The sequence below is a fragment of the Malus sylvestris genome, chromosome 7, assembly GCF_916048215.2.
Source record: "Malus sylvestris chromosome 7, drMalSylv7.2, whole genome shotgun sequence".
NCBI lineage: Eukaryota > Viridiplantae > Streptophyta > Magnoliopsida > Rosales > Rosaceae > Malus > Malus sylvestris.
Window position 1 is genome coordinate 1,713,361 of NC_062266.1, and position 25,806 is coordinate 1,739,166.

The 25,806-nt window shown below is 37.9% G+C and overlaps 3 protein-coding genes, 1 long non-coding RNA gene and 1 pseudogene across 6 annotated transcripts; all 5 read left to right on the forward strand.

The window, feature by feature from the left end:
- The first annotated feature begins 2,436 nt into the window (after positions 1 to 2,436).
- On the forward strand, positions 2,437 to 6,785 carry LOC126628379 (bZIP transcription factor 17-like). The gene is made up of 2 exons (XM_050298050.1): positions 2,437 to 4,360; positions 6,069 to 6,785. Exons 1-2 carry the CDS (start codon positions 2,578 to 2,580, stop codon positions 6,509 to 6,511), a joined length of 2,226 nt encoding a protein of 741 aa, XP_050154007.1. The 5' UTR covers positions 2,437 to 2,577; the 3' UTR covers positions 6,512 to 6,785.
- A 523-nt stretch (positions 6,786 to 7,308) lies between these two features.
- Positions 7,309 to 10,241, forward strand: LOC126628393 (uncharacterized; annotated as a pseudogene).
- An 815-nt stretch (positions 10,242 to 11,056) lies between these two features.
- LOC126628392 (uncharacterized) lies at positions 11,057 to 25,672 on the forward strand. Of its 2 annotated transcripts, XM_050298065.1 has the most exons (3): positions 11,057 to 11,232; positions 11,876 to 12,277; positions 25,342 to 25,672. In XM_050298065.1, exons 1-3 carry the CDS (start codon positions 11,190 to 11,192, stop codon positions 25,365 to 25,367), a joined length of 471 nt encoding a protein of 156 aa, XP_050154022.1. In that variant the 5' UTR covers positions 11,057 to 11,189; the 3' UTR covers positions 25,368 to 25,672. The 2 variants fall into 2 exon arrangements, with proteins under 2 accessions (XP_050154022.1, XP_050154021.1); XM_050298064.1 differs by lacking the exon at positions 25,342 to 25,672 and having other exon boundaries at positions 11,057 to 11,202; positions 11,876 to 13,094.
- On the forward strand, positions 16,852 to 22,768 carry LOC126628396 (uncharacterized). Of its 2 annotated transcripts, none has more exons than XR_007625406.1 (2): positions 16,852 to 17,059; positions 22,161 to 22,768. It is a non-coding gene; the product is annotated as an uncharacterized LOC126628396 (long non-coding RNA). The 2 variants fall into 2 exon arrangements; XR_007625405.1 differs by lacking the exon at positions 16,852 to 17,059 and adding an exon at positions 20,790 to 21,445.
- LOC126628394 (uncharacterized) lies at positions 24,127 to 25,672 on the forward strand. The gene is made up of 2 exons (XM_050298066.1): positions 24,127 to 24,292; positions 24,928 to 25,672. The coding sequence occupies exons 1-2, from the start codon at positions 24,250 to 24,252 to the stop codon at positions 25,365 to 25,367; spliced, it is 483 nt and encodes a 160-aa protein (XP_050154023.1). The 5' UTR covers positions 24,127 to 24,249; the 3' UTR covers positions 25,368 to 25,672.
- Positions 25,673 to 25,806: the final 134 nt, after the last annotated feature.

The window sequence follows — 25,806 nt, forward strand, 5'->3', positions numbered from 1 at the left end:
CCCAGCAAAGATCTGAATTCAAGTCATACAGAGCCCAAAAAATGAAAGAGGAAAAGACTTCAAACTCCTTCAACAGACACGACATCGTTCGGCACCGCGCAATGAAAGAAGGAAGTTAAGAAGAAGCCCACTAATAACAGTGCCATCAAGGGCATACTAAGGGAAGGAGGTGGCATAAACAACCGATCCGGACCTCTACACACCTTTCAAGAAAATCTCAAAGAAACGTGAAAAATTGCGCTATAACGTGAGAAATCGCTGTGAAGACAAGTGGGTAATAAAATGTACAAAATTACTGTTTTTGGTCAACTCCCTTAGCAATTCGGTCTAAACGCACCATGTGACACGCAAATCACCTTAGGAGTACATTAATATTAGGCAAAACACTAACAATTTAACTTAGTGAGACTTGGAGTAGATGTATTTGCAGGCTCTCATTGCTTCTCCAAATCTGATTTTTTTTTTTCTTTCCCTTCATACTTTTGGTTTTTTTCTTTTGATTTATCTATAATAAAAGGTGAAGAAGTAGGCTAAACCTCATAATATGCTAGTAATAATATGGTTTAAATTCGTCTTTGGCTAAAATCGAAACTAAGACCTCTCACTTACAAATAAAGATGAATATCACTAAACCGTAGAATTAAGTGTCTATTTCGGTGTTATTTTGACCAAAAGAAAAAAGTAATGAACGTGGGGCTCATGGGTAGAAACCTAATACCTTATCTAAAATATTGATCGCATACAACATGAACAACGATATTGGTATTGATTATCAATGCTACATTATTGATGTATTTGTTAAGAATTCTAAACCCAAGCCCTTAACCCTAAGCTCTAAGGTCCTCTTAAGAGCAACTTCACCCCTAAAAAATGTGCTGGCACACAACCCATTTAATTCACTAAATGAACAATGATATACCCCAATGAACAGTAATTGGCCAAATGCATATTCACCCTTAAAACTAAATAGCCTAGTCAATTGTTTTAAAATATTATTAATTTTTATTATAAAATAATAAAAAATAATAATTTGATTTTTAATTTATGACTTTATAAAAAATATTATTAATTTATGACATTTTATTTATTTTTTTTAAGTTTTTGGCCGAAAAATTTGGACCGATCTGAAAATCGAACGTTCCTAATTGTACCATGTCAGTAGCCATTAATTTTAAATGTCAAAATCTTTTGCTTGGGCTGGCCTATGGATTAGCTTGAGCTAGGTGCCAACCTATTTGGATGGGCTAGAGAGTTTTTAAGGGGTGCCAGCCTATGTGATTGGGGTGGAGTTGCTCTAAGAACAATCTAAGATCCTACACCCATAGCGATTAACCTCATACTTTTACGGACATTTTAAAACTCTAAACTCAAAATGATCAACCTCATACCTTGACGGACTTTATAAAACTTTTCCCTCTTAAATCTAAAGCACCTTCTAAAATCCTAAAAAAAAGAATAATCTTCGGAAGAAGATAATAGTTTTAAAATCACGTTCAGACACATATGAAAGACTTAAGTTCATGCACCTCATACACTTCACACTCACCTCATAAGTATTTTTATGAATATTTACACTAATAACTATAAGTAAATGACAAAACTAAATAGGTAAATGAATATTTTTTATTAAAATATCAAAAAGATTAACTGCAGACAAACTCAAGAATCCGTTCTACGAAATTTAAATCTCAAAAATTAAAATAAATAGTTATTTAACTTAGCTTTTTATTGGATGATGGACCACTACTCCATATCCATACGAGAGAGTTTTTAGTGTTCCCGTCACACGAAGTGGTACATCACGTGTCTCTATATAAATGGTGGGTTATGTGTGTTAAAAGGTTAATAACTTAAAAATTAAAATTTTTCACCACTTGCATAAAAACATGTGGTGTATCATCCGTATTTCCGTCACAACTAAAAATTTTCGTATACATACAAACGTATGGATCTAATAGCTTGACTCATAAGGCAAGGCAAAAGACTGTTGAAGAAACAAAACGTAAAGCAAAAGATCAAAAGACCCTCCCGCGTCAACGAAGAAAAAAAGGAAGAGGAAGTTTCGAGACACAACACCCCGATACACGTGGCAACTCCTTTTGGATTAAAATCTCAATTTTCTTTTAATTTGGAATATATTTTTCTCACACCCGCTAGACACGTTATGGTTAAATTTTAAAATTTATATAACAGATAAACAAAAATTTTATAATTTAAATTCACCAAATAATAACAAATAAAATAATATATATTACACTACTTGAGAAGGAAGCGAATAAAAAATAAACCCTTTAATTTAGTAACTAAAAATGATAAGTAATTTAATAACCAAATCTGAAAAGTAAATTGGTAACCAAATCTGAAAAATTCTATTAAATAATAAAAACTTAAAACCGTTGGGGTTTAATTCTAAAAATTAAAACCCCCTCATTTCTTTCCGCTTTTCGTCCGAAATGGTTTTAGCCAAATCAAAAGACTCTTCGTCGTCCTAATTCTCTCAGTCTTCGTCTCCCACCTCTCGCTCTCTCTCTATTTCTCTCTCTAAATTTTCAGAGAAACCTCTCTGAAAACCCTAAGATGGCACTGCCGGCGGAACCGCACTCCGGCCACAATTCGACTAATCATCCGGATCGTACCGATTTCAAATTCAATTCCGATATGGAGTCACTCGGGATCCCTCCTCTCGACCCTGAATTTTTCTCATCGGACAACGGGATGGCTGCCGGCGCTGTGCCCTCCGACGACCCATTCATGTCCGATCTCGGCTTTGGGTTCGGTGATGATGGAAATTGCGAGTTCGAGCTTACCTTCGACGACTTGGACGACCTCTACCTCCCGTCGGAGGCCGAGGACTTCCTCGTCCCCGACGGCTTAGATCCCAGCGCGGCAGCGTTGAATTCGGGGTCTCCTGAATCGGGTAGCTCCGCGATTTCGGTTTCCGGCGATGATAAGGGGGCTTTGGACATTTCCAGGTTTCTGAATTGTCCGGCCTCGTCAAATGAGTGTTCGGAGAATTCCGATGGGCCTGCGTCGTCTCAGGGCTCTGGGATTTCCGAGGCGGTGGACTCGAATTCACATTCGGGCAATTCGGATGATGAGAAGGTTAAGGTGGAGGACGAATTGGCAAAAAATTACCTTGTGAAAAGGAAGAAAGAGAGCGACGAAGGCAACGCGGAGTCGCGAAGTGCCAAGTATCGGAGGTCGGAGAACAACAACAACAACAATGCCGCTTCTGTGAATGTGAGTGCGAGTGCGAATGACGAGGACGACAAGAGGAAGGCGAGATTGATACGGAACAGAGAAAGTGCTCAGCTTTCTAGGCAGAGGAAAAAACATTATGTGGAGGAGCTTGAGGACAAGGTGAGGGCTATGCATTCAACTATTGCTGATTTGAACAATAGGATTTCTTATGTTATTGCCGAGAATGCTACTTTGAAGCAGCAATTGAGCAGTCCGCCACCGCCATCACATTTAGGGATGCACCCGCATCCTCCCATGCCACCGATGCCTTATCCATGGATGCCATATTCGCCCTATGTTGTGAACCCACAAGGGTCCCAGTCCCTTTTAGTACCCATTCCTAGATTGAAATCCCAGCAGCCAGCAGCTGCGCCCAAGTCCAGAAAGTCGGACAGTAAGAAGAGTGAGGGTAGAACTAAGAAGGTTGCTAGCGTTAGTTTTCTGGGTCTATTGTTTTTTATCTTGCTTTTTGGTGGGCTTGTTCCTATGGTGAATGTTAACTTTAGTGATGTAATGGACAGAGGTTTTGGTGGGTCTTCTTATGCTAGTGATAGGTTTAATGGTCAATACAGAGGGAGGCTTTTGAATGTTCATGGTCATTTGAACGGATCTGAAGAAATTATAGGTTCAGGAACATCCGGTGGGAAATTCGATGTCTCAAACAAAGTTCGTCATGAGAAGGGTCATCATACAAGGAATGGGCCGAAAGAACAAGGGTCACGAGCTACACCGGGTTCTGATGAATTTGCTCGTCTGCAAAATACTAGTAGTGAGCCACTTGTTGCTTCTTTGTATGTTCCAAGAAATGATAAGCTTGTCAAGATTGATGGAAACTTGATTATACATTCGGTCCTGGCCAGTGAGAAAGCTATGGCTTCCCGTGGGCCTTTTGAAAGGAAGAATAGTAAAGAGCCTGGTTTGGCTATGGCTAAAGATTTGGTTTCAGCATTAGCTATTCCTAAACGGGGAGGGAACAGAGGGATTCATGCTCCCTTATACAGAAATTCTGCTGGACCACACAAGGCTCTTACAGCTGGTTCAACTGATGTTCCAAAAGATCAAATGAAGTCAACTACAGCTGATGGTAAACTGCAACAGTGGTTCCGTGAAGGTCTTGCAGGTAATAACATTGCATCTGGTTTCTCATCTACATTAAGCTCTGTATGTGTACTTAGTGCATGCCTAACACGGTTATGGTTGGTTTGCTGTCATGACTAGTTGACATGCATTTTTATTGTATCAAGAAGTCAAGTCATTTTTTTTTTTTTAAATCGGTGATGAGGCTAATAGTTGTGTAGCTGAGTTTGATGAGACCTATTGGTAGTTATTATTAAATATGAGTTTAGCGCAATCATGCTGGCAAGGAAATATTACTTTGGGTTGATAATTCGTAAAATGAACCTTTTATTTTGTATTAGTAAAACTGACTTTGTTTGCAATATGTATAAAAAGTGTGTGAGGCTATGAGTGAGTTGCTATGATCGATAACATAGGTAAGCTTACATCTTGTGCCTGGCTGTTTTGAAAAAGTTGCTATGAGCCCGCGTTAGTGTTTTATTTGTACATATATGATGAGGTCTGGATCCATTTTCCAGTTACAGCTACTTGTCGAGAAGTTGGTGTGTGGAGCAATAATAGTATCCTTGTTTGGGTTGTAGGTCAACATTTAATAACTTAGATTTGAGCTTAAACTATACTTGGAGGTATGTCTGACAGCTTATTCATCCTTGCCTCTATTCTGAATCTTAGAAAATGTGGACGACGAACATAGAGTAAGGTCAATGTGTATATTAATAGTAGTACTCCAGACACAAGCCTACTTACACTCTTAGATTGATATCTTACAGACAGGTGATTAGCTCCCTAGCCATCATCTGGTAAGGTCCATATCTACGGTAAGGCTCTAGATTAAAACTACATACAACCCAGATTAAGATGTCACAGATAGGTAATAAGTTCCCTAGCCGTCACCTAGTAATAAATTTCATTTGCATCGTGTCTTTTTCTGCTTTGGTTTTTGTCATAGCAAAGGATCTTGTCAATTAGATTGAGGTGTAGTTTTGACCCAAAAAAAAAAAAAAAAAAAAGATTGAGGCGTGGTAGCCTTTTCCATACAGCCTCAAAATTTTGTTGTTGAATTCAAATTCAGGTCCATAAGCTTTTATTTTTATTTTTATTTTAAATTAAAAAAATATCAACAATTAATTTAATCTTTCTGTTTGATTTGAATGATTAGTTGTCGTGGGTGGCTGCTTTGGCCATCTTAGCTTTGAAGTGAAGTTGTCCAGCATGGCAATTTGACAAGTTCCAGTTTGTCCTCAAAAGAAGACTTAAATTATTTGTTTTATCTTCCTTAAGAAAAAAGTAATTGTTTTATTATTCATATTCTACATGGTGGTATGATTATAATAAAATTACATTTTCTCCAACTATTTTGTTTTCCTTCTCTTTAATATTTCACGATACATGTGCTTGTATTGTATCACATCTTCTCGTATGATCTTTTTTCCCGGTTTTGAGATCACACGGTCGGTCTCAGAATAAGAATTTTGAAGTTGCAAAAGTTTTTATTTTTCGGGTCAATGGTTAAGTAAAGTATATGAAATGAATAATATCGTAGTTTCATAGCTTGGTGTGTACTGCGTGTTTTTTAACAGATGGTCTGGAAGATTTTATATGGTAAACTGCAGGATGCTTTTATATATGACCTTGTATCAGTGTCCTAGTATGTTTGTTCTAATTCCTTTTGTCATTGTACTTCATTTGTTGGTGCTCATATCAAACACTTAGTTGCGAACTTTGTTATTGATTTCTTAAATATTCTGCAGGACCAATGTTGAGTTCTGGAATGTGCACTGAAGTGTTCCAGTTCGATGTCTCAGCTGCTACCTCTTCAGGAGGTATAATACCTGCATCTTCAGTTTCCAATGCTTCTGAACACCGTCAGAATACTACAGAGCTGAACAGGGGAAGGAATAGAAGGATCCTCCGTGGTCTCCCAATTCCCCTTCCTGGATCCGGTCATAACGTAACTGAAGAAAATGTGACGGGAAATCAACAGAACAACACCCTGCCTGGTAATAGATCGGTTTCTCCCATGGTGGTCTCTGTTCTCGTTGATCCTCGAGAGGCTGGTGATATCGACGTCGATGGCATGATCAAGCCGAAGTCACTTTCTCGAATTTTCGTTGTAGTGCTGTTAGACAGTGTGAAATATGTCACATACTCATGCGTGCTCCCTCGATCTGGTCCTCACCTGGTGACTACTTGAACATGGAGAAGCGGCTTTGGAGTTTTGAATGACGATGACAAACCATATCTACTAATTCTAGAAGCTCCCTCCCGGTTTTGTATGTTGTAAACCGAAGAAGAATTGATTGCCCGCATAACAGAGGGCTGTAACTTACTGAGGAAGGTTAGGTTGTATGCCTTTCCGGTGTAAGAAAACATGTTTAAGAAAATAATTATAATTAGTAGTGTGTGCGTGCGTATCGGGTACTGTTTTTTGATATCGTTAATGATGAAGTATTTTCGTAGTTTTTCTCCGTTTCTGAAGTGTGAGGAACTAATTTAACTAATCTAGTCCTTTCCTGCCTAATCGATATAACTTTAGTCCCTAAAACTTAATTTTCTCCACATAAAACCCAATATAAGTTTTTTTCTCGAATAAAATTTATTTACTAGATTCCACATCAGCAAATTCATTAATTATATTAAATTTTAAATGTTTAAAAAAATTAATTTTTTTTGTCATATGGCACAAATATGACAGCCACGTTAATATAAATGTGGATTCCATATTTGCCACGTCATCGCTTAACGGTCTACTTAAAAGATTTTCTAATGGATGTATAAAATTGAAATAAAATGATAAGTAAATGTATGAAATTGAAATATTTTAAAGATGTTGTAAGGAATTAAAATTGATCCCAATCCTGCCAAAATCCCCAAACCCAACTCGTGCAATCTCTCTCTCAGGCAAAACCATAAGCCGCCGAGCAGCTGGACCAGGATCAGAATCCGGGCGAAGGAAGAATCCACCAAAACCGATGAAACTCCGAGGTGAGATCCGGACTCCTCCCTCTTTTCTTGGTATGCTTTTTTGCACGTTGGTTTGGTTTTAGGGTTTGTGAGGAGGAAGAAGATTATATCTAATTTCGAATTTGCAGCTCAGTTAATTCGATGCATATGTTTTTAGGGTTACTGTGCTTGAATTTGATTAACGTGATGCCAAATTTTGTGTGTACATAATAATTCGCATGTATTATTATTTTTGTTTCATTTAATTATTAATAGCTCTAGGGATTCATATCACAATCAATTAGGTATCGCAATTTGGTTTAATTTGCCCGGCCACCAAGTAGAATTTTAAACCAAATTTTGTAGCTAAGCAAGATTTTCATTTCACAATCAATTAAGTACATTCGCAATTCGTGGCGGATTCAGTATTTGAATTTTTGAGAAATAGAGTGTGGAACACGCAATAAAATATAGTTTATTCATTGATGAGTGATATCGAGAGAATTTGTCAAGAATTATCGACGCAACTTGTCGAGATATGCATACTAATATTACATCAAACATTTTGTGGGCACATGTACAAAACATTCAAAGTCTTCTTGGTGGACCTTCAAATTCATATATCCCCATACGTCGGGTGATCCTGGGATCACCTTGGTCCCAATGTACATCAGGCCTTGTTCACAACTCTGTTTGATTTGCCCGATTACTTGTGCACCCGATTACTTGTGCAGAACTAATTCTCAACAAATTTCCTACTTTATGTAGGATTTTCATGTAGCTATTTAAAATATTTAGGTTATCCTAACAAATTAGCCACCCAGATACAGAAGAACGTATTTGGCATGAAACTTTAGTAGTAAGTATTTGATGATTTAATAAGATGGAGAATACAGAGTAATATGGTGCCCGGCCTGAATCCAAACGGCTTAATTACTAGCTTACACACACACACGTATTTGTGTGTGTATACATATATACATACATATATATATATATATATTAATGTATCTCTAAGAAACAGAACTGTAAAAATCAAGTTGTTGGATGGCAGAAACGAACTGCTCAAAATTTATATGACTGAGAGTTGAGACGTCTAAGAACTGAGCAAAACATATCTTGTTGGATTAGTTTGTTAATTGAAATCAAATCAAGCTGTTTTTATCGAGTGCACCGACCCTAACCCATGACACGACGGTAAATAGGTTGAACGTGAAGGGTATCACGGTCAAATGGTAGGAAAAGTATAGTGTATATGTAGCACCTAAACTAAAATAGCCCCCGCCAAAATCAGAAAATTCTCAAACTTATTTCATGCAATCTCTCTCTCTCTCTCTCTCTCTCTCTTCGTCCCAATAAAATCTCTCTCTCTCTCTGACAAAATCATGAGCCGCCGAGTAGCCGGAGCAGGATCAGAATCCCGGCGGGGGAAGAAACCAGCCATACCGATGAAACTCCGAGGTGAGATCCGGACTCCTCCCTCTTCTCTTGGTATGCTTTTTTTCATATTTGTTTTGGTTTTAGAGTTTGTAATGCGGAAGAAGATTATCTGTCGTTTCGAATTTGCAGGTCAATTGACTCGATGCATATGTTTTTAGGGTTACGGTTCGTCGGTGCCTGAATTTAATTAACGTGATGCCTAATTTTTGTGTTCATAATAATTCCCATGCATTATTTCTTATGTTTCATTTAATTGCTAATAGCTCAAGGATTCATATCACAATCAATTAGGTATCACAATTTTGTTTAATTTGCCTGGCTACCGAGTACAATTTGAAACCAAATTTTGTAGCCAAGCAAGATTTTCGTTTCATAATCAATTAAGTATATTCGCAATCAGTTGCGGATTCAATATTCGAACTTTTGGTGTCCCAATATTAAATGTCCAAATTTTTTAAATAGAAACAAAGTCCAAAACGTGCAAATAAGAAATTTAGTTTATTCACTGATAAGTGATGTCAAGAAAATTTGTCAGTGTTGTTGATGAAACCTGTAGAAATATATATATAAGCATTACATCAAATCAAACACTTGGTGGGCACATATACGAAACATTCCAAGGGTTCTTGGAAGACCTTCACTTGTAAATCCCCCAGACTTCGGGTGGTGCTGGGACCACTTTGGTCCCAATATGCATTCGCCCCTGATCACAATTCTGTATTGCCTGAATCCAGATGGCTTACTTAGCTGATTCACACACAATACATACATACATATATATATATATATAATTTATCTCTATCTAAATCTTCTAAAAAATTTATGTCTATCTACATTTCCGCAAACACACAGATATGAAGAAAACGGCTGTTAAAGACTCTCCGACTAACTAAAAAAAGAAAATTTTGTTCAAGAGGGTATGGCTGAGCTCCAACTTAACGAGAAGAATACTACTACTCCAAAACCAGAAGAGAGGAAAACGCGCAGCGCAGTCGTATTTACTAGACCTTTCAAATTCACAATCCCTTGTAAAGTTTGCGGTGTGGTTGGCCACTTGAATGATGATTGCCCCTACATGAAACGTGTTCCAAACAATGTAACTGAGGTTGGCAAGGGCTATGAAATAGTTACCTTCCGTGGTGAGAAGCATGCTGTTAGGATGTTATGTGGTTATTGTCATATCAGCGCTGACCACCAGAGCGATGACTGCCCGCATAAGAGCAAAATCATTGCATGGAAGAACTCCCTTCGGAAGCCCCCTCCTGTAGGTCCTCTCACCTCCTGATCTTGCTGATGCTCAGGATTGCGGCGGCACTGCCGATTTGGATGGTTATATCTACTCTTGTCTTGGAATGCTGCTGTCCTGTTCGTTTTCTTTGGATTTTAGCACTCTGTGGTCAGTCTGTCTGTACGTATGTCATGTATGTCTTTGAAGAAGCACGTTCCGTCCCGTCATTCTAACGTTAGTTGTATTCTCTATATACTTGGATTTATTCTACTCATTCTAATGGTTAGTTGTATTCTCCATATACTTAGATTTATTCTACTGGTGTTATTTCTGAGTGAAAAAACCCTTTGCGAGGACGAGGAGGATGAATTATGGCGTCGTATACTGCCTCATATCGAAACGGAACTGTAAAAATCTAAGTTGTTGGATGGCAGAAACAAACTGCTTTAAATTTATAGGACTCAGAGCTGAGACATCTAAAAACTGAGCAAACCATATCTTGTTGAATTAGTTCGTTGAGGTACCGTTTGGTACGTGGGACGGGACGGGATGGAACGGGATGAGCCGTTCCGTTCCACGTTTGGTGCGCCTAAAAACTGTGGAATGGGTTGTCCCATTGGACGAAATTTAGCTGATTTTTCGTTTCACCTCTTCCTCCTGGAACGACCTGTTCCACATCCGTGGAACACAAATTTATAACATTTTATGACAAAATTTCTCAAAATCTTTTTCAATATTTACATCATCTATTCCGTCATATTCCATCCCGTCCCGTCCCGTTCCGTCTAGTCCCGTTCTGTTCCGTCCCGTCTGGTACCTGATAGAACCAAATAGGATAGTGCTAACCATGTCCATTTTAACTTCTGCACATCCCTATTAATTTTTTGCGGTTGATCGAATTTTTGGTCATTGATCTTCCTTAATTCATTTGATCCAATGATCGAAAATAAAAAAAAATATGTAAAAAATAAAGATAAATGTGTGAATAGCAATGCACATCAAATAAAGCAGTTTTTGGGAAACAGAGTACACCGATCCAAGACATGGCGGTAAATAGGTTAAATGTGAAGGGTATTATTGTCAAATCGCTGGAAAAGTATAGTATATATACCACACAAACTACCCCCGCCAAAATCCTCAAACTCAACTCTTGCAATCTCTCTCTCTACGTCCAAAATAATCTCTCTCGGACAAAACCGTGAGCCGCCGAATAGCAGGACCAGGATCAGAATCCGAGCGGGGGAAGAATCCAGCCAAACCGATGAAACTTCGAGGTGAGATGCGGACTCCTCCCTCTTCTCTTGGTATGCATTTTTGCATGTTTCTTTTGGTTTTAGGGTTCCTGAGGAGGAAGAAGATTATCTCTAATTTCGAATTGTAGCTCAATTAACTCGATGCATATGTTTTTAACGTTATGGTGCTTGAATTTAATTGAGATGCCTAATTTTTTGCGTTCATAATAATTCCCATGTATTTTTTTTTTGTTTCATTTAATTGTTAATAGCTCTAGGGATTCATATCAGAATCAATTATGTATAGCAATTTTGTTTAATTTGCCTGGTTACTGTGTAGAATTTTATACCAAATTTTGTAGTTAAGCAAGATTTTGATTTCACAATCAATTAGGTATATTCGCAATTCTGTTTGATTTGCCCATAGAATTAATTCTCAACAAATTTCCCAATTTACATGGGATTTCCAAGTAGCTATTTCTACATATTTAGGTTATCCTAACAAATTAGCCCAGATACAGTATAAAGTAATTTAGCATGAAGCATTAGTAGTAAGTATTTGATGATTTAATTACGTCCAGAATACATAGTCATTAAGTGTCCGGCCTGAATGCATATGACTTAGCTTATACACACACACACACAATACCTACATATATATATATATATATATATATTTTAATGTATATCTGTCTACATTTCCTCAAACACACAGATATGAAGAAAACAGGTGTTAACCCGACTCAACTCAAAAAAGAAAAGGTTGTTGAAGAGGCTATGGCTCAACTCGAACTTAACAAGAATACTACTACTCCAAATTCACAACCCCATGTAAAGTTTGCTAGGCCTTTCAAATTCACAGTCCCTTCTGAAGTTTGCGGAGTGGTTGGCCACTATAATGATAGATGCCCCTACATCAAAGTAGGCCTCCCAGACAACGTAACTGAGGCTCCCAAGGGCTATGAAATAGTTACCTTTCGTGGAGGGAAGCGTGCTGTTAGGATCATGTTTTGTGGTTGTTGTAAAATGCTCCGTGACCACAAGATCAAGGACTGCCCGAATAAGAGCGAGACTGCAATAATGAACTCTATTCTGAAGGCCGATCGCCCTCCTGCAGGTCTGCTGACCACAGGATGCTGCCGCTGTTGGAGGGGGCTCTGGACGTTTCCAGGTTTCAGAATTGTCCGGCCTTGTCAAATGGGTGTTCGGAGAATTCCGGTGGGCCTGCTTTGTCTCAGGGCTCTGGGATTTCCGAGGCGGTGGACTCGAATTCACATTCGGGCAATTCTGTTTCTTCCAATGCGATTTGTAATTCGGATGATGAGAAGATTAAGGTGGAGGACGAAATGGCGAAAAACTACATTGTGAAAAGGAAGAAAGAGAGCAATGAAGGCAACATGGAGTCGTGAAGTGCCAAGTATCGGGGGGTCGGAGAACAACAACAACAACAACAATGCCGCTTCTGTGAATGTGAGTGCGAGTGCGAATGACGAGCAAGATAAGAGGAAGGCGAGATTGATACGGAACAGAGAAAGTGCTCAGCTTTCTAGGCAAAGGAAACAGCATTATGTGGAGGAGCTTGAGGACAAGGTGAGGGCTATCTATGCATTCAACTATTGCTAATTTGAACAATAGGATTTCTTATGTTATGGCCGAGAATGCTACTTTAAAGCAGCAATTGAGCAGTCCGCCACCGCCATCACATTTAGGGATGCAGCCGCATCAACGAACATAAATTAACAAAGGATACGTGAGAAGTAAGATAGGATATGTGGATAACATACCCTAATATTTTATCCTTTTTTCACGTGAGTTCCCCAATCAGTCTCCATTTCCAATTTACTATTTCCCTTTGAGGAGATGGAGAAATTTTCAATCTCGAGTGATACATTACGTGTTATTATATAAATAATTATAGAGATATTTTATTTATAATTCGGTTAAATTTTAAGAATAAGTATCGCACAATTTATATAATAATATATATTGTAACATGCCGGGTTCCTAACTGGCTACAAAATCTCTCATTTTTCACTAGAGATAAATGGTACAATTTTTCTGAAACATTACCAAAAGATGAATTTCACGCGGAGAATTACATAAAAAAAATAGATCGAATTCTCGCGGGGCCCAATAATACGCACCGCCGTTAGATTGCTTAGTTTCAACGGCTGAGATGCTACGGTGATTAGGTTAAAGTTGGAGAGACGTACGTGCAGCTATAAAAATCAAAGCCATAGGTTCAGTTGGAGTCAAAGCCTAAGTACATAGACATTTCCCCTCAAAAGCAAAATCCGCTGCAGACAATTATCAGCAGTTCAGAAGAATTTCATGTTCAATTTTTTTTTTTCCTTCTGTTTTCAGATCTCTTCTATTTCATGTTTCCTAATGAAAAATACATCTTCCGGAAATTCTTAGGGTCAGGAGGATACCCCCAAATCATGATGTGAGATGAAATAGGGAGATCTTAATGTATTTTTTTTTCTTTTCAGATCTCCTTATTTCATGTTGTCTTATGATTTAGAGCTTCGTATGTCCATCAAATCCGGCCACCTTCTAATTTTTTTTCAGGTATGATTTCTATCACATACTGGTCCGGCCACTTCCCAGGCCAGTTCCACTACCGTAGCACGATATTTTCAGTTTTGGGCTTACCATTCCCTCACGGTTTTGTTTTTGGGAACTCACGAGCAACTTCCTAGTGGGTCACCCATCCTGAGAGTGCTTTGGCCTCCTTCTCGCTTAACTTCGGAGTTCCTACGGAATCCGAAGCCAGTGAGCTCCCAAAGGCCTCGTGATAGGTAAAGATGGAAATATACATTTATCACCCCCCTGAACGATGTGTGATGTTACAATCCACCCCTTTTAGGGGCCCAACGTCCTCGTCGGCACACTTCTGGTTATGGATTGGCTCTGATACCAATTGTCACATCCGGCCTGGGATGGACCACTTCCTGGGCCAGTTCCACTACTGTAGCACAATATTACGTTGGCACACTTTTGGCCAGGGATGGCTCTGATACCAATTGTCACATCCCGGCCCGGGACGAACCACTTTCCGGGCCAGTTCCACCACTGTAGCACGATATTGTCCGCTTTGGGCTTATCATTCCCTCACGGTTTTATTTTTTGGAACTCAGGAGCAACTTCTCAGTGGGTCACCCATCCTGGGAGTGCTTTGACCTCATTCTCGCTTAACTTCAGAGTTCTTACGGAACCCGAAGCCAGTGAGCTCCCAAAATGTCTCATGCTAGGTAGGGATGAAAATATATATTTAAGGATCACTCCCCTGAACGATGTGGGATGTTACAATTTCTTAGATTCAATCACTTTTTTTTTTTTAAACGGGCCGGCCCAATGCGTATTTTTGAATCAAGTGTTGTCCATGATATCTGTTGTGGCCCAATCTTTAGTATTTTGGTATGATGATATATACCTCGTATGATGATTTATATCTGCATAACTATTTTATTTCTATTTTTTTTCTTGGGTTAAATCTATTTTTTTTCTGTTTTATAAGGTTTTTTTTATTTTTATTTTTTGGATTTTCGATTTTGTTGTGTATTTGTTTTGGATTTTCTTTCATTTTTATCAAGTATTTACTCTGGCATTTATTTTAATAGTTGGTGATTTATGTTTTTGTGAGTTGGTATTGTATATCTCTTTTTACAATACTGACAATTAGTTTTATAGTGTAACCTTGGGGTGGGCACGGGCCAGGCCGGGCCCAAATTTGAAGGAACCTGGCCCTACCTGTTTTAAAATGTAACGGGGTGGGCGGGGTCGGGTAGAGGTATTTTGAATATGGGAACTGGACTAACTCGGCCCATTTCAAATGGGCCGGTTCGGGACAGGTCCACGGGTCTAACTATTTGTTTTTCTTTTTCGATTGGGCATACTGCCACCATCCCGCGACCCCCTGTTTCCATCGCAAAGTCCGCTTGCCACATCTCACTGATCAACAAACCACACATAATAAACATTTTTCCGATCTTTTGAAAAATTTGTGATCTGGGTTATGCAGGGGATCAAACAGTTTTCAAGCATTTCTCACGCCCCAACCCCAACCTAAATCCCCAAATAGAACAAATTAATAAATAAATAAAAATCTTCAATTACAATATCGAATTCATCAAAAAATAAAATGAAACTGAATCCCTAATTAAGCTAAATCCCCAACATTTTTATGAAGTTTTCAAGCAAATGAACTGAATCTCTAATTCCTAAATCCCCACATTCGAATTCAAAATAAAACATAAATTAGATGCCAAGAAGAAGAGAAGTAGGAGCCTGGGACAACCTCGTTGAGTCTACATTCGTGCTTGAGCCCAGCCACACCATCAACTTCGGTTGGAGCCGTTGACCCTAACACACAATTGAACAAGAGACATTGTCTTCCACGGATCCCACCCTCGTCATTACAAAATCAGAAACCCACAAAGTCAAAAACCCACAAAATCAGAAACCCTAATCAATCAAAAAGCTTATGTAAAAACCCTAAATTCCTAAATCAAAAACCTCAATTCATAAATTACCTAAGGATGCCACGATGGAGAGTTATGAGAGGATGCCACGATGGTGATGGTGGTTGGCTGCTATGATGTCGACACAGTCGAGGTCGACTCAGTCAATATGGGTAGGAGATGTGGAGAGTCGATGTACAGAGATGGAAGTCTGGGCTCGAGATTGAGGTCTGAGACGAGAGAGGAAAGAAGTTTCAAGGAGGAGAGATCGAGGGAGGAGACTCGGAGTCGGGATAGAAAAAGAGGGTGAGGGGAGAGTTTGAGAGAGTGAATTGCGTCTGAGAGTTAGGGAGAAAATAAGAGAGGGAGGGTGATGGATAGATAAACGATAGAGATTTAGGTAATTAACGGCCCAGGCCGGGGGCCCGTTTTCTCCGTGTTTTAGAACCGGCCTGCCCCGTTATTTACTAGGAACCGACCTGCCCCGCCCCATTTTTTATTTTTAATTTTTGGACTCGCCCCGTACCCGTCTCGAACCGCATGTACCCGCCCCGACCCGTGGGTCCAGGACCCGTTTGCCCACCCCTAGTGTAACCTTAACTTTTTTTAGTATGAATTGCATTACATGTTTAAAAACTTATTCAAATAATTCTATGTACTTATGGGAAGGAGAAAATTTAGGGTAAGACTTCCAAAACAAGTGGGTCGTTCAACCATTCCGTATCGATATAAACATATTGATACATTGTCGACTATTGACATGCCGTCTACATGATTTATACAATTGGTTTTTCAATTATATAAATGTCCATGTCGATAGAGGTCTAGGTGAAAATAAATGAAGATGGGATAGCATCTTATGGCAACCCATGTTTAAATTTTTGTTATTGGAGCTAACTAAATTACCCAAATGCTGGTTTAGCGTGCGCAACTTAAAATGTTCTAATATTAGTTTTTCTTTTTCGAAACTAACAACCCAAGCCTTTTTCTTCTCTTGAAGCCCATCAATTATGACCTTTGTGCATGTAGAAGGTTCCAAAAAATTTAATTATTAAGTACTCTTTCCGGATGATAAATTTATCAGCCAGAAATATGATCCGGTACATAAAGTGTAATAATATAAATATTTGAAAATTTGAAGAAAAAAAAAATATTCAACCCCCTCAAATTGAAAATCGCTTCCGAGGGAAGTAAAATGGTCTGGCATTTATATAACAATACACCGCAGACAGCCAATCGGTTAAATGTGAATGGCATTATGGTCAAATAAACGAAAAGTTACAGTATATAAAAACACCCTGTTAGCGCCCTCCTCCCAGAAGCCCTAAATCCGCTCGTCTATCTCTCTCTCAATCAAAACCATGGAGTGGAGGGCCGCCTACTCGGAGTCACCAGATCCAATTTCAAGTCCTTCGCCGGACCGAAGAAACTCCGAGGTGAGATCCGGACTCCTATCTCTTGCTATGCTTTTTAACTTTGTTTGTTTTTGTTTTTAGGGTCTTTGAGGAAGAAAAAGATTATCTGTAATTCCGAATTTGCAGCTTAATTAAGGGCTCTGCTTTTAATCTGCATATGTTTTTAGGGTTACGGTGCTTGAATTTAATTGACATGATGCCTAATTTTTTGTTTTCATAATAATTCCCATGTATTATTGTTTTCTTTGGTTTCATTTAATTATTAATAGCTCTAGGGATTCAGATCAGAATCAATTAGGTATCTCAACTTTGTTTAATTCCTGGTTACCGAGTAGAATGTTAAACCAAATTTTGTAGCTAGGCAAGATTTTAATTTCACTATCAATTAAGTATATTCGCAATTCTGTTTGATTATCCTTGTTACTTTCCTTGTGTAGAATTAACTCTCAACAAATTTCTTACTTTACGTAGGAATTTCAAGTAGCTATTTATACATATTTTGATGGGGTGGAACAATTTGGTTGGACTTATTTGATCATATTTTATTAATCAATTTGGTTGGACTGAGTTTTTTGTTTATTCATTTTTTATTTTTAGAATTTGATGGGAGTAGAACAGCCTTTGTTGCTATTGTACTCTTTTCTGGAGTTGGTGTGGCTGTAGAATCGAGGATTACATCTCTTCCTCCATTGACCAAGAGTGATATTCATTCTTCTTTTTTCTTTTTTTTGTATTGTTTTATTCAGTTCTAGTGTTTTTTTTGTTACTTTATTGTTAATATCATTTGTTTTTATGTTTTTCAGCTTTATATCCTCAGCATAAACTTCACATTATTAGAGATGATCGTCCTGTTTTAGCAGGATGGTGCCATTCTAATATTGAGGGGATGACGCTAATTGATCATTTGAAAAGTAATGCGAAAAAGAAAAATCTTAAAAATATAGTAAAAACCTGGCAGAGACTATCTGAGCACTAAGACTGAAAGATTTAATGTCTAGTGCTACGGTTGAACGAGGGGTATGTTACTAATTTGTTAGATTTAATATTATGGTATCTTGATTCGATTCACTTTTATAGTTATTAATTTTGCTTTTTTGGTTTATTTTGGTTGTGCTACGTAGTAGTCCTAGCTCACATTATCAATCGTTTTTGTGACACTCTGGGGTATGCAAATTTTGTGAGCTAGGGGATCCTACATATCACAACCAAAATAAAGCAAAAAAGCAAAATTACTATAAAAGTGAATCGAATCAATCGAATCAAGATACCATAATATTAAATCTAACAAATTAGTAACGTACCCCTCGTTCAACCGAGCATACGTAGCACTGGACATTAAATCTTTCAGTCTTGGTGCTCAGATAGTCTCTGCCAAGTTTTACAATATTTTAAAGATTTTTCTTTTTCGCATTACTTTTCAAATGATGAATTAGCGTCATCCTCTCAATATTAGAATGACATCATCCTGCTAAAACAGGAGGATCATCTCTAATAATGTGAAGTTTATGTTGAGGATATAAAGCTGAAAAACACAAAAACAAACGATATTAACAATAAAGTAACAAAAACACTAGAACTGAATAAAACAATACAAAAAAGAAAGAATATCACTCTTGGTCAATGGAGGAAGATATGTAATCCTTGATTCTACTGCCACACCAACTCCAGAAAAGAGTACAATAGCAACAAAGGCTGTTCCACTCCCATCAAATTCTAAAAATTGGTTTTAGAATCTTGCAAGGCTTATAAAATGTTTGGCTACCTCCTCATATTACCAATTGGTTTTATGTTTGAACCTCAACTTTCTTCAATATGAATTCCATTACATGTTTAAGAACTTATTCAAATAATTCTATGTGCTTATGGGAAGGAGAAAATTTAGTGTAAGACTTTCTACACAAGTGGGTCGTCGAACCGTTCAATAGTGATACATTATCGATTATTGACATGTCGTCTACATGATTGATACTATTAGTTTTTCAATTCTATAAATGTCGACGTCGATAAAAGTCTAGAAGAAAATAAATGAAGATGGGATAGCATCTTATCGCATGGTTAGATAAGTTACATGATCAATCCTAAAACCCTACCCACATGCTTTAAGTTATTCTACTTGGTTGAGAGTCTTGTGACGAATTCATACTCCAACACATGTTTAAATTTTTGTTATTGTAGCTAACTAAATAACCCAAATGTTAGTTTAGCGAGTGCAACTTAAAATGTTTTAATATTAATTTTTTCTAAACTAACAACCCAAGCTTTTTTCTTCTCTTGAAGCCCATCAATTATTGTCTTTGTGCATGTAGAAGGTTCCAAAAATTTTCATTGTTAAGTACTTTTTTCGGATGAATTTTTTTTTCCGTGTGATAGGAACACAGTCTAGTATATAAAACGTAATAATATTATTGGGTGAAAATTTGAAAAATGAAAATTTCAACTAGTTAATATACCAAACTATATCCCTGCAAATTGAATATCGCTTCTTGAGACCTACTCCAACCTTTGGAGTAAAATTTAAATTTTAGGTTCTAAACTTACCCTAACTTGCTCCAACCACTGGGGCAAATATGAGTTAAAACTCAAAACTCAATTTTGGGGCAAATTTAGCCCAGGATTCTCCCTTGGGTTAGTGAGGTTGACTCACCATATATGTATATATTTTGTAGTTTTAGATTTGTAAATTCATTGAATTTGACGGTTAATATCTAATTTAATCAAATCTAACGGTAAAAAAAATATCAAACGGTCCAAATTTAAATCCAACGGCTAAAGTAATTAAAAATAAAATTTTACGTGTTTCATATTCTTTGGTAGTGTTCCATGAGTTTCATGATGTCGGTTTAATGATTTTTCAATATTTATCGGAATCTAAATATTTTTTTAAAGTTACTTTAAGAAAAAAATTATCCTAAAATCATTCTTTAATAATATCGGGCTAATATTTTAACCCCTTAAAGGTTGGAGGAGAAAAACTATTTCTATGTTAAAATCTAAATTTTTTGAGTTAAAAATTTTAGATTTTAACCCAAGAATTAGAGATGATCCGAGGAGGAGTGATCTGGCATTTATATGACAATGCACCGCAGACAGCCAATCGGTTAAATGTGAAGGGCATTATGGTCAAATAAATGAAAAAGTATGGTATATAAAAACACCTAGTTAGCGCCCTTCTCCCCAGAAGCCCCAAATTCGCTCGCCTCTCTCTCTCTCTCAGACCATCTCCAATGGTTGGGCTAAAAGCTAAATATTTTAGTCCGAAAAATTTAGCTTTTAGCCTAGAAACAATTTTTCTGCTTCAACCGTTCCGGCCTAGAAAATATTTGAGAGTAGCCTCTCTATAAATGGGGGTAAGGCTAGCCGACATTCACCTCTCCCAGACCCTGCGTAAAGCGGGAGCTTGTGCACTGGGTACGACCTTTTTTAACCGTTCCGGCCTAAAAGTTTAGCCCGATATTATTAAAGAATGAATTTAGGTTTTTTTTTTTGTTAAATTAATTTAAAAAAAAATATGTAGACTATCGTAAATTAATTTTATGAACATTTTAATCTAAAAAAGTTTAAATTCCGATAAATATTGAAAAATTATTAAATTTTTCACAAAGCAAGCCTTCAACTTTCACCAATCCTTCAACATTGGGTGAATTTTGAGTTAAATAATTTTTTTAAAATTATTTTAGCCGTTGGATTTAAATTTGGGCAGTTAGATCTTTTTTTTTTATCGTTAGATTTAAATTTGGGCAGTTAGATCTTTTTTTTTTATCGTTAGAGGTCGCACTTGGTGCGATGGCAAGTGCCTTCGCCCATGAGCGGTAGGTCTCGGGTTCGAGACTTGGGAGCAGCCTCTCCATAAATGGGGGTAAGGCTAGCCGACATTCACCTCTCCCAGACCCTGCGTAAAGCGGGAGCCTTGTGCACTGGGTACGACCCGTTAGATTTGATTATATTAGATCTCAATCGTTGGATTCAATAATATATAAATTAAAAAAAAAAAAAAATCTAGGCCATTGGATTAACCAACGGCCTGTAGATCGTGACTGTTGGATGGAAGTAGCCGTTGGAGGCGCTGCGGAACGTGGCTGACAAGCCCACATGGGTGGGGCCCTCGCTGTCTGAGGCATCGCGCGAGTTGGGCGAGTGGGTGGGCTGCGTTTGGCGCACAAACGCCCCTTTTCACTCGGTTCGGTGGAGCCCAATCCGATTTTTGGGTTAAATTTTGGGAGGAATTTGGCCTTGGTTTAACATTTAGCATTTAGTCCAAATTTTCCCCTTGGGTTGGATTGGGTTTGGGGGGAAATTTGGCTTTTAGCTCACCATTGGAGTTGGTCTCAATCAAAACCATGGGGAACCGCCGACTCGAAGTCACCAGATCCAATTTCAAGTCCCCCTCCGGACCGAAGAAACTCCAAGGTGAGATCCGGACTCCTATCTCTTGCTATGATTTTCAATTTTGTGTGTGTTTGTTTTTAGGGTCTCTGAGGAAGAAGATTATCTGTAATTCCGAATTTGCAGCTTAATTAATTGGGCTCTGTTTTCAATCTGCATATGTTTTTAGGGTTACGGTCCTTGAATTTAATTGACATGATGCCTAATTTTTTGAGTTCATAATAATTCCCATGTATTATTATTTTTTGTTTCATTTAATTATTAATAGCTCTCGGGATTCATGTCAGGATCAATTAGGTATCTCAATTTTGTTTAATTTTCCTGGTTACTGAGTAGAATTTTAAACCAAATTTTGTAGCTAGACAAGATTTTGGTTTCACAATCAATTAAGTACATTCGCAATTCTGTTTGATTTGCCCCGTTACTTTACTTGTGTAGAATTAACTCAAACAAATTTCCTACCTTACGTAGGACTTTCAAGTAGCTATATGTATACATATTTAGGTTATCCTCACAAATTATACGGCCCAGATACAGTAGAACGTAATTTAGCATGAAGCATTAGCAGTAAGTATTTGATGATCTAATGAGATGGAGAAGACAGAGTAATATAGTGCCCGGCCTGAGTACAGATGGCTTACTTAGCTGATTCACACACAATACTTGTATATATGTATTAATATCTCTATCTGCATCTTCTGAAAAATGTATCTCTATCTGCATTTCCTCAAACACACAGATATGAATAAAATGGCTGTTAAAGACTCTCCAACTCAACTCAAAAATGAAAATGTTGTTCAAGAGGGTATGGCTCAACTCCAAGTTAACGAGGAGAATACATCAAATTCACAATCCCTTGTAAAGTTTGCGGAGTGGTTGGCCACTTAAATGATGATTGCCCCTACATGATACGTGTTCCAAACAACGTAACTGAGGTTGGCAAGGGCTATGAAATAGTTACCTTCCGTGGTGAGAGGCATGCTGTTAGTATGGTATGTGGTTATTGTCACCATCAGAACAATGACTGCCCGCATAAGAGCAAAATCATTGCACGAAAAAACTCCCTTCGGAAGGCCCCTCCTGTAGGTCCTCTCACCTCCTGATCTTGCTGATGCTCAGGATTGGGACGCTGCCGCTGTTGGATGATTATATCTAGTCTAGTCTTGGAATGTTGCTGTCCTCCGTATTTTCGTTGGGTTTGAGCACTCTGTAGTCGGTCTGTATGTACGTATGTCATGTATGTCTTTGAACAAGCACGTTCCGTCCGTCTTCATTCTAACGTTAGTTGTATTCTCTATATACTTGGATTTATTCTACCCATTCTAATGGTTAGTTGTATTCTCCATATACTTAGATTTATTCTGCTGTTGTTATTTTTGAGTGAAAAACCCTTTTGCGAGGACCAGTGGTGGATCCAGACTTTTGATATTGGGTGGTCCTAATATTGGAGTTGAACAATTCGGTCGGATTGGAAACATCAGAAATTAGAGTTGAACTATTTGGAATAACATTGTCCAAACTAATCGATAATAATTTTTGCGTGTTATACCGTTTATACTTCTAATTTATACACATCAATTATTAAAGAAAACATTATATCAGTTAATGAAACTAAAGTGTGTCTATATATAAACTAACCAACACATGATCAAATTAATATCAAAACAACATCAATTACAATCTATGATTATTATAATATATTAGGGATCTAAAATTTTCATTCAATACACATCAATTTTCATAGCATTTTATATTATTAATTTGGGTTAAGACTAAAAAAATTATTTAAACTTAGAAATTAGGACATTATAAAAAAAAGAAGGAGAAATTAAGAAATTAGGTCGTGGTGGAGAGGAGAAGCGGAGCAGGTGATAGTGGCTTGGTTGGTAGAAGGAAAAAGGGAATTGGAATAGGAGGAAAAAGCGCATTGGGCTTATTGGGCATTAAGGGGTCTGTAAAGAAAATGGAAGGCGATTATATTTAAAAGAGAGAATCATGTGGCTATTAAAAAGAAGTGCATGTGTTTTTTAAATGCATTGGATCCAAACGAGTCGTTTTGGCCCATTCGCTTAAAAAGGGAACAATTTCTTCTTCATTCTCCATCTGCTGCAGCCTGCACAGCCAACAACCGCTGCTGATACCTCTCCTCCACCATGTTCAGGTGGTCCTCGAAAGTTGTTACGGCTACTTCTTCGGACCTTCGGAGGGTCCTGGGACCACCCAGATCCCTGAATGGATCCGCCTCTGGCGAGGACGAGGAGGATGAATTATGGCGTCATATACTGCCTCATATCGAAACGGAACTGTAAAAATCTAAGTTGTTGGATGGTAGAAACAAACTGCTTTAAATTTATAGGACTCAGAGCTGAGACGTCTAGAAATTGAGCAAACCATATTTTGTTGAATCAAATAGGATAATGATAACCACACATCCATTTTAACTTCTACACATCCTTATTAATTTTTTGCTGTTAATCGAATTTTTGATCATTGATCTTCCTTAATTTATTCGATCCAATGATCAAAAATTAAAAAAAATATGTAAAAAATAAAAATAGATATGTGAATAGCAATGTCCATCAAATAAACACATCGAGTACACCGGCTCTAACCCACGACACGACAGTAGGTTATGAAGGGTATTATTGTCAAATCGCAGGAAAAGTATAGTATATATACCACACAAACTACCCCCGCCAAAATCCTCAAGCTCAACTCTTGCAATCTCTCTCTTAGTCCAAAATAAATCTCTATCGGACAAAACCGTGAGCCGCCGAGTAGCCGGACCAGGATCAGAATCCGAGCGGGGGAAGAATCCAGCCAAACCGATGAAACTCCGAGGTGAGATACGGACTCCTCCCTCTTCTCTTGGTATGCATTTTTGCATGTTTCTTTTGGTTTTAGGGTTCCTGAGGAGGAAGAAATTATATCTAATTTCGAATTGTAGCTCAATTAACTCGATGCATATGTTTTTAACGTTATGGTGCTTGAATTTAATTAACGAGATGCCTAATTTGTTGCGTTCATTATAATTCCCATGTATTTTTTTTTTGTTTCATTTAATTGTTAATAGCTCTAGGGATTCATATCAGAATCAATTATGTATAGCAATTTTGTTTAATTTGCCTGGTTACTGAGTAGAATTTTATACCAAATTTTGTAGTTAAGCAAGATTTTGATTTCACAATCAATTAGGTATATTCGCAATTCTGTTTGATTTGCCCGTAGAATTAATTCTCAACAAATTTCTCAATTTACATTGGATTTCCAAGTAGCTATTTATACATATTTAGGTTATCCTAACAAATTAGCCCAGATACAGTATAACGTAATTTAGCATGAAGCATTAGTAGTAAGTATTTGATGATTTAATTACGTCGAGAATACATAGTCATTAAGTGTCCGGCCTGAATGCATATGACTTACTTAGCTTGTACACACACACAATACCTCTATATATGTATATATATTAATTTATCTCTGTCTACATTTCCTCAATCACGCAGATATGAAGAAAACGGGTGTTAAAGGCTCTCGGACTCAACTCAAAAAAGAAAAGGTGGTTGAAGAGGCTATGGCTCGACTCCAACTTGACGAGGAGAATACTACTGCTCCAAAATCACAACCCCTTGTAAAGTTTGGTGGACCTTTCAAATTCACAGTCCCTTGTGAAGTTTGCGGAGTGGTTGGCCACTATAATGATAGATGCCCCTACATCGAAGTAGGCCTCCCAGACAACGTAACTGAGGCTCCCAAGGGCTATGAAATAGTTAACTTACGTGGTGGGAAGCGTGCTGTTAGGATCATGTTTTGTGGTTGTTGTAAAATGCTCCGAGACCACAAGATCAAGGACTGCCCGAATAAGAGCAAGATGACTGCAATAATGAACTCCATTCTGAAGGCCGCTCGCCCTCCTGCAGGTCCTCTGTCCTCAGGATCTTGCTGATGCTGAGGATTGGGACGCTGCCGCTGTTGGATGGTATATACTAGTCTTGTCTTGGAATGTTGCTGTCCTCTTTATATTCTTTGGGTTTTAGCACTCTGCAGTCGGTCTGTCTGTATGTCTTTGAACACGCACATTCCGTTCGCTGTCATTCTAATGGTAGTTGTGTTTCTTTATATACTTGGAATATTCTAATGTTGTTATCTCTGAGTGGAGAAACCCTTTGCTTCTCCTGGTTTTGGATGACACACAACTAACTTGGTGACATTAATGAAACAAGAATGGATCGATCCTGTTTTATGGACCAATTGATCCAACTGTTTTTGTTCCATTGTTCACTAGAGAAAGCCCCGTCTTGGATGCGCGGTGCCTATTTGGATCGATGCTTTGCTTTAGTATGCTGTTTGATCTCTGTTGTCCTTTGCTTCGCTTTGCTTTGGGG

Excerpts from the sequence above, each read along its gene's own strand:
- LOC126628379 (XM_050298050.1), top strand. The coding sequence starts at position 2,578 with ATGGCACTGCCGGCGGAACCGCACTCCGGCCACAATTCGACTAATCAT. Across the intron at positions 4,361-6,068 it reads GTTCCGTGAAGGTCTTGCAG|GACCAATGTTGAGTTCTGGA; the intron begins GTAATAACATTG and ends AATATTCTGCAG.
- LOC126628394 (XM_050298066.1), top strand. The coding sequence starts at position 24,250 with ATGAAACTCCGAGGTGAGATACGGACTCCTCCCTCTTCTCTTG. Across the intron at positions 24,293-24,927 it reads GACTCCTCCCTCTTCTCTTG|ATATGAAGAAAACGGGTGTT; the intron begins GTATGCATTTTT and ends TCAATCACGCAG.